The sequence below is a fragment of the Callithrix jacchus genome, chromosome 4 (assembly GCF_049354715.1).
Source record: "Callithrix jacchus isolate 240 chromosome 4, calJac240_pri, whole genome shotgun sequence".
In the NCBI taxonomy this organism is placed as follows: Eukaryota; Metazoa; Chordata; class Mammalia; order Primates; family Cebidae; genus Callithrix; species Callithrix jacchus.
In genome coordinates, this window is record NC_133505.1 from 173,018,569 (window position 1) to 173,031,419 (window position 12,851).

Below are 12,851 nucleotides of genomic sequence, written 5' to 3' on the forward strand. Positions count from 1 at the left end.
GGGGACAACCTGCAAGACAGAAGGGACGGTGCCCACGTGGGGCTGAGGACCGAGCTGGGGACAACCTGCAAGGCAGAAGGGACGGTGCCCACGTGGGGCTGAGGACCGAGCTGGGGACAACCTGCAAGACAGAAGGGACGGTGCCCACGTGGGGCTGAGGACCGAGCTGGGGACAACCTGCAAGACAGAAGGGACGGTGCCCACGTGGGGCTGAGGACCGAGCTGGGGACAACCTGCAAGACAGAAGGGACGGTGCCCACGTGGGGCTGAGGACCGAGCTGGGGACAACCTGCAAGACAGAAGGGACGGTGCCCACGTGGGGCTGAGGACCGAGCTGGGGACAACCTGCAAGACAGAAGGGACGGTGCCCACGTGGGGCTGAGGACCGAGCTGGGGACAACCTGCAAGACAGAAGGGACGGTGCCCACGTGGGGCTGAGGACCGAGCTGGGGACAACCTGCAAGACAGAAGGGACGGTGCCCACGTGGGGACCGAGGACCGAGCTGGGGACAACCTGCAAGACAGAAGGGACGGTGCCCACGTGGGGCTGAGGACCGAGCTGGGGACAACCTGCAAGACAGAAGGGACGGTGCCCACGTGGGGCTGAGGACCGAGCTGGGGACAACCTGCAAGACAGAAGGGACGGTGCCCACGTGGGGCTGAGGACCGAGCTGGGGACAACCTGCAAGGCAGAAGGGACGGTGCCCACGTGGGGCTGAGGACCGAGCTGGGGACAACCTGCAAGGCAGAAGGGACGGTGCCCACGTGGGGCTGAGGACAGAGCTGGGGACAACCTGCAAGGCAGAAGGGACGGTGTCCACATGGGGGCTGAGGACTGAGCTGGGGACAACCTGCAAGGCAGAAGGGACGGTGCCCACATGGGGCCGAGGACTGAGCTGGAGAGGGAGGGTGGGTGCGTTCGCAGGGGAGGGTGTGTTTTGGAATTGTCTTCCCAGCAGGTCCGGCAGTCAGGCAGCAGACCAGTGGGGTCAACAGCTGCTGTCTTCTCTGGAGGACCCCCCACCCTCTCTCACTCTCCTGTGTTGGTCACTCACATCTGAGCCCCTGGAGTCACCTGCTTTTACAGGGAATGAATATTTGAATACATAAGTGAGCACCTCTCCAAGATGGGGCCGCAGCTCACTGGAGCTGTTACATAAATGGAAATGTAGTGAGCTCTGGTGGCGGGAATGAAAAACATTTTAAAGATGATGTTCATTCATTAACTATTCCCTGTGCGCCCGCCCCATGCACTGCTTGGTGTTAGAGCAGTGCCGGTGAGTGGCACGGACCAGGCAACTGCTGTCCTGGGTGCACCAACCCATGGGGGAGACGGACTGGACCACGTGATCACTCAGTCACTCTGCAATTGTGCCTGGAAGCCTCCCTGAGCTGCGCTGGCTGCAATGTGGTGGGGCCAGTATACCTCAAAGCACAGTGGTTATTTAGAGCACAAAGCAATGTCTTCTGAGGGGACAGAGGGCCATTGTGAGCACATGTGGCGTGCCTGTATACAGCTTGGATCTTGAACGCCCCAGTTGTCCTAATAAAATCCAGCGGGAGGATGCAGAAGGGAATGAAAGGGACACCCTCTAGCAGTCAGGCCCGGTTGACAGAGGTCCTGACAGCAAGGAAATGAAAGATTGTGGCTTCACTTCCATTACCTCCCTCATTACATAAGAGCAGATCTGCAGGAAACATCATCCGAAGGGCTTCCTCTGAGTCTGACTGTTGTGGGAAAACTGGGAAGTGCTTAACGGTCAAGACCACCGGGTGACCACCCAGAAGCGACCCAGGGTGTGGTCCTGGAAGCACGTTCCCTCTTTGGAGATGACTGCATTCTGAAGACTCAGGACCACGCACACAGCTGCCTAAGACTGGATTTCCTGCCCCAGGAGACACACTGGGAAGAGTGGGCGCAGGGGAAATGTGTGATATGGCGCAGCCACCTCCCTGGGAGGGCAGGGCTGGGACCAAGTGCAAGGCCTGGAACCAGAGGGCCGGGGTCCAACCCCACTGCCACCTCCTCATGTGCGACCTTGGACAAGATCCTCACGCTCCTGGGCCCCTCACCTGCACAGTGGGTGTGGTCTAGGGTTCGGAGTCAGTGAATGAAGAGCATGCAGCACAGCCTGGATCACGGTGGGGCCCATATCAACCCCAGGCATCACTGCCACCCCGGCCTCAGCATTTCTGTGCACCAGTTAATGAATTCAACTTTACCCACTGCAAGTAACGAAAATTCTCAATTTCTTTTGATTAAGGCCAAAGTATTTCTGTGGCTAAAGTTGGTACAAATGATTTTAGACCCTCAGAGAGTAGCAGAGTCAGGCACCCCAAAACAAGCCGCTTTGGCATAAGGTTATTTTGAGCTGAAAACAACTGAAAAGATGCAGATGTAAGCAAAGCTCTCTGCCCTCCCCCTTTCCCTAAAACCAGGATATAAATGGGGAAAGGTGTCCCTCCTGTCCTCTTTGTCAGGAAGGATGGAAGGGGAATGCTAGACCCTTACAGCCCGGAGAAGCCACCAGAAATATCTCCATGACACATGTCCCTGACAAGCCTTCACCTTCTGTTAGTTTCCCATAGACTTAGCATCTCACAGTTTGCTGCCCTAAAAACTCAGTCCTTTTTCTTTAAATATTACTGTTCTTTTAAATATATTTTTTTATTTGAGACAGAATTTTGCTCTGTGGCCCAGGCTGGAGTGCAGTGGCATGATCTTGGCTGCTTGCAGCCTCCACTTCCTGAGTTCAAGCGATTCTCCTGCCTCAGCCTCCCGAGTAGCTGGAATTACAGGCATGTGCCACCCTGCCCAGCTCATTTTTGTATTTTTAGTAGAGATGGGATTTTGCCATGTTAGTCAGGCTTGTCTCGAACACCTGACCTCAGGTGATCCACCTGCCCCAGCCTCCAAAAGTGGTGTGTTACAGGCATAAGCCACTGCGCCTGGCAACTTTATTGTTCTTTTGTTAAGATGCTATGTCAGCTCCAGTCCTAACAGCCCGGAGTTACTCCTGGCCAGTGCTCCCATGTGTATGTGACATGCGCATGGTAACAGACTTCGGTTTCTCTCTTGTTAACCTGTCTTTGGCCAATCTTGCTTATAGGGCCTCCACCAAAGAATTAAGATGGGCAGAGGGAAAAGGGAACTTTTCTTCCCCTGCACCGTCACCGAGCCTCCAGACACAAGGGGGATGATGGTGCACGGAAGGAATTCCAGGACAATCTGCACTCCCAGCTCTTGAACCCACAAACCCTTGTGGTTTTGGGTCCTGCCCTGAAGCTCCTGCCTCCCCGACGGCTGCCCCAGGCGCGGCTCCTACCCCCTGGGAGTGGAGGTAGTCCATGGTCTTGGTGATGGTGCACAGCACATCACTGGCCTCGCGTTCTGAGAAGTATCTCTGCCTAAGGATGCGGTCCAGGAGCTCCCCGCCGCGCATCAGCTCCATCACCAGGTACACGAACTTGCCATCATCATAGACCTGCAGGGTGGAGACAGGGCACACACAGGCCTCAGGGATGGGCACGCCCCTGTGGCTGGTTACTGCAGAAGAGCAACCTCTCCTGAAGGGACGGGAGAGGGATGTCAGAGGGGAGAGGCTGGGACCGCAGGGCCTCTAGGAGTGAAACCGAGGCTTCTGCAGGGAAGAAGCAAATGGCCATTCTTGTCATACCAGGTGTGATTTCCTCTTTTCAGGTAGAAAATGCCTTTAATAATCCACTGCTAAGCAGGGACTGAGTAAAGGCATATGAGATGGACATGTCCTTAGCTGAGATGAATGGCTTCATGACTCTGCCAGGAGATATTTATTTTTTGTTTTATTTATTATTATTATTTTTTGAGATGGAATCTCACTCTGTCACCCAGGCTGGAATGCAAAGGCACCATCTCAGCTCTCTATAATATCTGGCCCCCAGGTTCAAGCAATTCTGCCTCAGCCTCCTGAGTAGCTGGGATTACAGGCGCACACCGTCATGCCAGACTAATTTTTGTATTTTCAGTAGAGACGGGGTTTTGCCAAGTTGGCCAGGCTGGACTCAAATTCCTGATCTCAAGTGATCCTCCTGCCTTGGCCTCCCAAAGTGCTGGGATTACAGGCGTGAGCCACTGCACCTGGCCTGCCAGAGATATTTGGGCATTAAGAAACGCTAACGTTGGCACAAGACCTAGCCAGAGCAGGGCCTCAGGGCAGTGCTTTTCAAACTGTAACACGCATCCAGTCTTGGGGACCTTGTTCCGGTGGGCCTGGCCCTCTGCATTTCTAACCAGCTTCCCATGATGTCTGGCTGCTACTGTACAGACAGCACTGAGTGGCCAGGCGTGGGCAGCACAAAGAGGCTAGGCAGAGTCCAGGGCCAAGTTACGTATCAGAGCCATGCTGTTGCTTCAGAGAAGAAACAGAAAAAGATAGTCTTCTGATACTGGCTTTTATCTCATGAACTCAACAAAAACAATACACTCTGAATATTCTTTTTTTTTTTTTTTTTTTTTGAGACAGAGTCTTGCCCAGGCTGGAGTGCAATGGTATAATCTCAGCTCAGTGCAACCTCGCCTCCTGAGTTTAAGCGATTCTCCTGCCTCAGCCTCCCCAGTAGCTGGGATTACAGGTGTGTACAACCATAGCCGGCTAATTTTGTATTTTCAGTAGAGATAGGGTTTCATCATGTTGGCCAGGCTGGTCTTGAACTCCTGACCTCAAGTGATCTGCCTGCCTAGGCCTCCAGGTATGAGCCACCACACCTGGCTTGCTCTGGCTATTTTTTTTTTTTTTTGAGACAGAGTCTCACTTCGTTGCCAAGGCTGAAGTGTAATAGCATCTTAGCTCGCTGTAGCATCTGGCTCCTGGGTTCAAGCAATTCTCCTGCCTCAGCCTCCTGACTAGCTGGGATTACAGGCACACGCTACACCACTACACCTGGCTAATTTTTGTATTTTTAGTAGAGACAGTGATTCACCATGTTGGTCAGGCTGGTCTCAAACTTCTGACCTCGTGATCCGCCTGTCTCAGCCTCCCAAAGTGCTGGGATTACAGGTGTGAGCCAGTGAGCCCCGCCAATTCTATTCCAAGCTTGCATGTTAAGACCATTTGCACATACTTATCACTCTGCATGAGGCAAACTGAGGTAGGCCCAGTATCTGTGGCTCTAGGTTCATAATGCTGGAATCATTTTGGAGTTGGAGTGTGAGGAGGAAAACCGTCTCCTGTCTCTGCTCCCGGATCCCAAGTGCTGCACCCCATGGGCCTCTAGGGGTGCTGTGGGACTTTCTGAATGGTTCAGTTTGCCTGGTTCCTGGTCCCCACCCTACCCTAGAGAAAATGACCCCAATCTTCTAACAGAGAAAGCCACAGAAGCTTTGAGAAGCTCCAAGCCAGGGCTGTGATCTGAGAGTGGATGTGACCCATGCCCTCTCATCGTTCCTGCCTTTCCAGGTTTGCCATGTGTAGGAAAGACAAGGAGAGACTCCATCTGTGGCCTGTAATTCACACGAGCCATCTCTGCCTCGTTTCACTTGCACCCTGCATGACGGGGTGATGGCTCTGGAAAAGATCTGAGTACACAGTCCAGCAAGTCAGCTCCAAGTGACTGAGGGGTGTGGGTGGTGAAAACCAGCTCAGACAGGCTTGAGATGTGGGAAAGCGCACTCAACGTGAATGGGAACATTTTTGTGTCGGTTGAAGAAACAGAAGGAAGCGGGGTGCTGCTGCTCCAGGCACTCACATCCTTGAGGGTGATGATGTTGGGGTGCTGGCCATACCGCAGCAGGATCTCGATCTCTTCCGAGGGGTCCCTCTTGCTCTTATCGATGATCTAGAACAAACACAGCACGTGGCAGTGAGAGGTCTACTTTTAGGCTTTGGGTGGTATCTGCTGGTGGACTCTTGCATCTGGATGCCTGGCCCCAGGTGACCCACCCACTACAATCTCACACCTGACCAAGAGATAACTTGATATTGCCTGGAAATTCATGGCAAGTCCTTTCTTTTACAACTAGCTTAAGATTTACATTTAAAAAGAGGAGTACAGGCCAGGCAAGGTGGGTCACACCTGTAATGTCAGCATTTTGGGAGGCCAAGGCAGGCAGGTGGCTTGAGGTGAGGAGTTCAAGACCAGCCAGCCAGGCGAACATGGCAAAACATGGTCTCTACTAAAAATACAAATATTAGCCGGACATGGTGGTGCGTGCCTGTAATCCCAGCCACTCAGTAGGCTGATGACGAGAATCACTTGAACCCGGAAGGTGGAGGTTGCAGGGAGCTGAGATAGCACCACTGCACTCCAGTCTGGTGATAGAGCGAGACTCTGTCTCAAAAAAGAGAGAAAAAAAAAAAAAAAAAAAAAGGAGTACAAGGCTTCAGTACAAGGCTTAAAATTCAATGAATTTTAAGACATTGTAAGGCTGGGTGGTGATGCACGTGTAGGGAGCTCATGCAGGTGCCACCAAATAACAGAATACGTCCCACCCTCCGTAGTGGCCACCAGCCATAAGCAGCCACCAACCACTGTGCGCCTCCTTCCTTGTTCCGGGAGTTACAAACCAGCCACAGAATGAGGTGAGGCGCACGGCTCTCACCAAGAGATGCTGGGGATAGTGTGAGGACCAGACCTGCCCTGTCGTTCCCATATGCAAGCTCCCCACCCCTGCCCAGCTTCTCCAGCCGATATCTTAGGATAACAGACAAAGTTGCTTCAACCCCATGAAGACATATGGTTTCCGAGGACAGGGCATCGTGATTTAAGCCTGCCTTGGAAGCAGGAAGTCACTGCTGGCCCCTGGTGGTGAAGCCCCCTGGAGATGCCTAAGTCCCGCCCTGCCGTGGGACAGGACCAGTGGCAGGAGGGCACCCCACTCACGGGAAATCAGCAACGTGTATATTGCAAACAACACTCAGAACAGAAGAAAAGCAACGGGAAACACCTTCCTAACCATGATTTGTACTATTCTTGCACATTAGCTCAAACTAATTGTCAAATAGTCACTATCTGGAGAATGTGCAGTCACTTTACTACTAGTATATGAGGGTGATTTGCTTTTAACTTCTGTCTTATCAAAGTCTCTAAGCAGAGCTTTGTATAACACTCTATTTCTTTAATTGTGGTTTTTAGAGACAGGGTCTTTGTTGCCTAGCTTGGAGTGCAGCGGTGCAAGCTTATATGCTTACAGTTCACTGCAACATCAAACCCCTGGGCTCGAGCAATCCTCCTGCCTCAGCCTCCAGAGTGACTAGGACTACAGAGGTGTGTGCCACCACATTCAGCTATTTTTAAGTTATTTGTAAATATGGGGTCTTGTTGTGTTGCCCAGGCTGGTTTCGAACTCCTGGCTTCAAGTGATCTTCCTGCCTCAGCCTCCCAAAGTGCTGAGATTACAGGTGTGAGCCACCACACCTGGCTATCTCTTTACTTTAGAAAGCCAAACGCTTGGGCAGCATTTGACTCACTGCTTGTACTCTGTCCCGTAGTCACCCTCCGCCCCTGTCACCATTATAAAAAAATCACCATAGTGCCAGTTCTCACCCCATTATGGTTTTAAAGGATGCTCTGTCACGGCCACCACTCGGCTCTGACTGCATCTGTGGCCCATGATGTGTGTAACAGCTTGTGTTGTTAAACAGACAGAAAAGTTAGGGTCCCTTTCTGGACACAACATTTCTCTCCTTTGGCTGCATTTAACCCTACAAAAGTTTTAGCGAGGGCACTAGGATTATTTCCATTAGCAACATAAATGCATCATTCTCAAGTAGAGACTTTTTAAAAAACCGCTGAAGGAGGAGGGGTAGGGGATGCTCCCTCATGTTCCACAGCCTTAGTCTGGGTCCTGGGGGGCTAGTCCTGCACTCCTTAGAGGGGAAGCTGGCTGTCAGGTGCCTGAACTCCGCTGCTCCCAGCTGCCTGAGGGTATCCCGTCTCTCTGGGATCCTCTCTTTGCAATTAGAGAAGGTTAAAATACATTTATGGATTTTTATAAAAAATTCAGTAGAAGAAGTTTTTTCAAATATGATTTTGTGATAAAGGGATGTGTTCTTAGCATGAATCTCACGATGGAACAGGATGCAGAGTGACCAAGAAAGCGGGAGCCTTTCCGCCACCGCCAGGGACGATCTTCAAGAGACACTGAGTGGAAGAGGTCGCCGGGGAGCAGGCGCTCCCTAAGCCATCCCTCGGTTTAAAACTGGAGAGAAGAATGCAAATGGGCACGTCTACTTCCTTGTGGGTGCATAAAATCCCCCTGGAGGGAAGGAGGAAACATTCAATTGCCTGGGCTGCCTGTGAGGAGGGGAACGGCGCCTGGGGGCCTCGGTGGGAGGGAGACCTTGCTGTGTCTGCATGAATTTTGTAAAATTTTGAACCCCAAGAATATATTGTCTACTCAAAAATTAAAGAAAGAATTCCAAAATGTATTTTGTAAGCTGAAATTGGAGAACAATGCGAGTACTGTTTTAAAGAATCTGGGACTACAGACGCTGCCCTGTCAGCCCTGGTATCTATTTTATTTCTATATGTTCTTCTGTTGTGTCTTCAGAAAAACTCTGACTTATAAGTACTGGTGAACAGTTTTCAAAGACAGACTACCTTAAAATCTTGCTTACTTTAAAAACTATTTTCAGTTGGAATAAAAGCTAGCGTGTGTGCGTGCATGTGAGGCGCACTGGATTTCAACCCGTCCCGGCTGCTGTCCTGGTCGTGTGCTGGAGTCTGATACACTCTGGAGCATGCGTGTTGGCTTTCAGTACACTTTGAATGGATTAGTTATGACTTTTTCAAAATCATTAATTGCTTGGTGGCACCCCCAAAGCACCTCTGTCCGCAACCGAACACCACACACCAGCAGTTCTGTGAGGTGGCATTTGGGGAAATGGAGGAAAATAAGAGAAGCTCCCAGGCCCAGGTCCCATGCGAGCAGGAGCTCATCTGGAGGAGACCCTGAGGGGCTCATGAGTAGAGCTGTGTCTCTCCGCAGGGCAGCAGCTCCCCGTGCCTCTCCGAACCTAGCTTTCTTCATCTGTAAAAACTAGGAAACAGCAGGCACTCCCCTGGGTCACTGTAAAGATTTAGCAAATGAATGTGAATTGATCGCTTCATATTCTCCCTGGTACAAGGAGAAAGCACTTGGTAGGAGTGAGTTATTCTTATTACAGAGATAAAATAGAATTACCCTGATGTCCCCAGGCAAGGGACCAAGTGGCTTTGACCTGCCACGTTATGGCCCTGAAATGCCGCCTTGGGTCCTGTCCCTGAATCTTCACGGCAAGTCAGTGCCATGAAGGAGTGTGACGTTCAAAACTAACGTTAGCAGCAGAGCGAGTTTCAGTGAAAGCCCCAGGAAAAACAATCAGACCTCACACCAACTGGGTCAACCCAGAGGGCTTCATTAAAGGATTGTTTGCAAAAGAGTAGAGTGGCCAGAGGGTCAGTGGCTGGTGAGCAAGGCACGCTCTCATGCCTTGGGGGCAGTTGTGGCTCCCAAGGCCAAAGAACTGTGCAGGGGCGGTCACAGGACCAGAAGGGGTTGCTCTGGGTGGGGAGGTGCACCCTGACAGGGGCTGTGGGCAGAAAGGCCTCGGCTCCACACCTCTCTTCACACTCTGGTGGTGTTTGTCTTGCATTAGCAGAACCTGCCCAGAAGCCAGAGGCGTGGAAATGGCCCCTAACAGTCAGCCTCCTGGCTTCCTTGCTTCCTGGCCTCCCAGCCTCAGATAAGTGAGGAGGGTGGGTTTACAGGGGTAATGGCGATCCCTGTTCTGGAAGGGAAGTTCCACAGTGGAGTCACAGCAGGAATAGGTTCTCACATCGTCCTCCTGGGCTTCTGCCTTCTCCTGCCCTGGGCAGAATTGTTCCAAATCAAGTCTGCGCAGACAAGGCTTGGACCCAAAGTGGCAAGGCAGTTCCGATCCCATGTTTCCCTCTGGACGCTGTCAGGAAGTGACGGCTGCTTTTCCCTGGAACTCTTTTGCGGGATTTTTTTTTTTTTTTTTGCTTTTGTTTTTATTTTTGCAGGGAGGGAGAGCTATTCGAGAAAGGTAAGGATGGAGAGTGCTCGCACAGGGAGTGCGCTGTGGCTATGGTCCCGGAGCACAAGGCCAGGGTCTGCTGCAGGAAGCTGGGTTTGGGCACTGTGGCCAGGAGCACCAGGCAGTGACTTATTCTCCATGCGGTCAGTTTCTTGGGGTTGACCATGTTGGATTCGCTCTTATTAGAGCAAGCTCTGGTAGATGGCGTTCCTCATTCTGAGAATAATACTGTTTTATAATCTTCACTATGCAATAAACAGGGAAGCCTTCTCAGCCAGCGTGGTGATGAGCAAGGCCTCCCCTCCAGGCCAATGCTCAAATAATACTGACCCGCCGCAGGGCAGGAGTGGCGCGGTAGGCAGGGACAAGCTCTCTTAGCTTTCTTTTTCTCACCTGGCAACAGCTGGTTAGAAAGGACACCTACGACCTATAGAAAACACTACCCAGGCACTGGCCACCCACCACAGCTGGTAAATACGCTTTTCATGGTGTTGCCACAGAGCAAGCTGAGTATTTCCACCGTCTTTAGAGATGCTAAGTCCAGCTGTCCGAATATCCATACAGCAATTCTGGGTTCAACATGGATGGCACACAACTGTGATCTTCCTTAGCAGTGACACATGCAGCCACTTGTAAAACTCTGCCATTCCTGCCGGCCCAAGGTGGGAACCAGAGATTTCACTGCTCCCGATGCGCCTTTCCTCCTGCCCGCCGAAGGCAGTAACAGGCGGCTTCCCTGCTCTGGACACACCTTTCCCTCTTCCTCTGGTCCTTGCATTTCTCCACCTTTCCTGTATTTCTCATCTCTCTCCACCAGTGGAGACATGTCTCTTGGGAAACAGAGCAACTTGACCAGATGGCTTTGAGGCACTGACTATGCAGATGGGAGTGTGAGCTCACAGGCTTGCAGAATGCGGGTGCTACGGAGGGCATTTCCTCTGACTTGCCAAAAAGATCAGCATCATACTTGAAATAAGGGTAGGAGAGCATGTGAAATTTAACACACCTTCTCCTATAAAATTAATTTAAACTAAGGACAGAGAGAAAGAACTCCTGTTTCTTCCTGGTGGGAAAAATTAAAATTTCCAAGCTCATCAGTTCTCCCTCTAAAAATAAGCTCTATTCATGCTTATTATTCATCTGTCTTAATTCCATTTCTTTTTCAGTCCACAAATTACACACACAGTATGAAGATGAGCGCAGAAACGTGACGTTCTTTTCAACAGTCTCACGTGAATACAGATTGGAGCACCTCCTCAAGAAGGCTGGCCCATGCTCCAGGACTGTGTGGCCACACCGCAACACTAGAGTTAAGGACTAGGTAGCACAGAACTGCATCGCCACAGCTAAGGGCTGGGTGACTCAGAACTGCATCACTACAGCTAACAGCCGGGTGACTCAGAACCGCATCACTACAGCTAAGAGCCGGGTGACTAAGAACCACATCACTACAGCTAAGAGCCGGGTGACTCAGAATCTCATCACGACAGCTAAGAGCCGGGTGACTCAGAACCACATTACTACAGCTAAGAGCCGGGTGACTCAGAACCACATCACTACAGCTAAGAGCCGGGTGACACAGAACCACATCACTACAGCTAAGAGCTGAGTGACTCAGAACCACATCACTACAGCTAAGAGCCGAGTGACTCAGAACCACATAACAACAGCTAAGAGCCGGGTGACTCAGAACGAATCTTATCACTACAGCTAAGAGTCGGGTGACTCAGAACCACATCACTACAGATAAGAGCCGGGTGACTCAGAACAAACTTTATCACTACAGATAAGAGTCGGGTGACTCAGAACCACATCACCACAGATAAGAGCCGGGTGACTCAGAACCTCATCACTACAGCTAAGAGCCAGGTGACTCAGAACCTCATCACTACAGCTAAGAGCCGGGTGACTCAGAACCACATCACTACAGCTAAGAGCCGGGTGACTCAGAACCTTATCACTACAGCTAAGAGCCGGGTGACTCAGAACCACATCACTACAGCTAAGAGCCGGGTGACTCAGAACCACATCGCTACAGCTAAGAGCCGGGTGACTCAGAACCACATCGCTACAGCTAAGAGCCGGGTGACTCAGAACCACATCAGTACAGCTAACAGCCGGGTGACTCAGAACCTCATCGCTACAGCTAGGAGCCGGGTGACTCAGAACCACATCGCTACAGCTAAGAGCCGGGTGACTCAGAACCACATCATTACAGCTAAGAACCGGGTGATTCAGAACTACATCGCTACAGGTAAGAACCGGGTGACTCAGAACCACATCACTACAGCTAAGAGCCGGGTGACACAGAACCACATCACTACAGCTAAGAGCCGGGTGACTCAGAAACTCATCACTAAAGCTAAGAGCCGGGTGACTCAGAACCTCATCACTACAGCTAAGAGCCGGGTGACTCAGAACGAACCTTATCACTACAGCTAAGAGATGGGTGACTCAGAGCGAACCTTATCACTACAGCTAAGAGTCGGGTGACTCAGAACCACATCATTACAGCTAAGAGCCGGGTGACTCAGAACCTCATCACTACAGCTAAGAGTCGGGTGACTTAGAAACTCATCACTACAGCTAAGAGCCGGGTGACTCAGAACCTCATCACTACAGCTAAGAGCCAGGTGACTCAGAACAACATCACTACAGCTAAGAGCCGGGTAACTCAGAACCACATCATTACAGCTAAGAGCCGGGTGACTCAGAACCACATCACTACAGCTAAGAGCCAGGTGACTCAGAACAAACCTTATCACTACAGCTAAGAGCCGGGTGACTCAGAACCTCATCACTACAGCTAAGAGCCGGGTGACTAAGAAACTCATC

The 12,851-nt window shown here is 51.3% G+C and overlaps 1 protein-coding gene across 9 annotated transcripts in view; it reads right to left on the minus strand.

The window, feature by feature from the left end:
- Positions 1–12,851, minus strand: part of RPS6KA2 (ribosomal protein S6 kinase A2) — a 494,183-nt gene that overhangs the window by 17,441 nt on the left and 463,891 nt on the right. For all 9 annotated transcript variants that reach the window (XM_078370459.1, XM_078370453.1, XM_078370456.1 and 6 more), the window contains 2 exons: positions 5,725–5,814; positions 3,327–3,485 (listed from right to left, as the gene is read on the minus strand). In XM_078370459.1, coding sequence (XP_078226585.1) covers positions 3,327–3,485; positions 5,725–5,814 — 249 coding nt within the window. The remainder of the gene's footprint in view (positions 1–3,326; positions 3,486–5,724; positions 5,815–12,851) is intronic.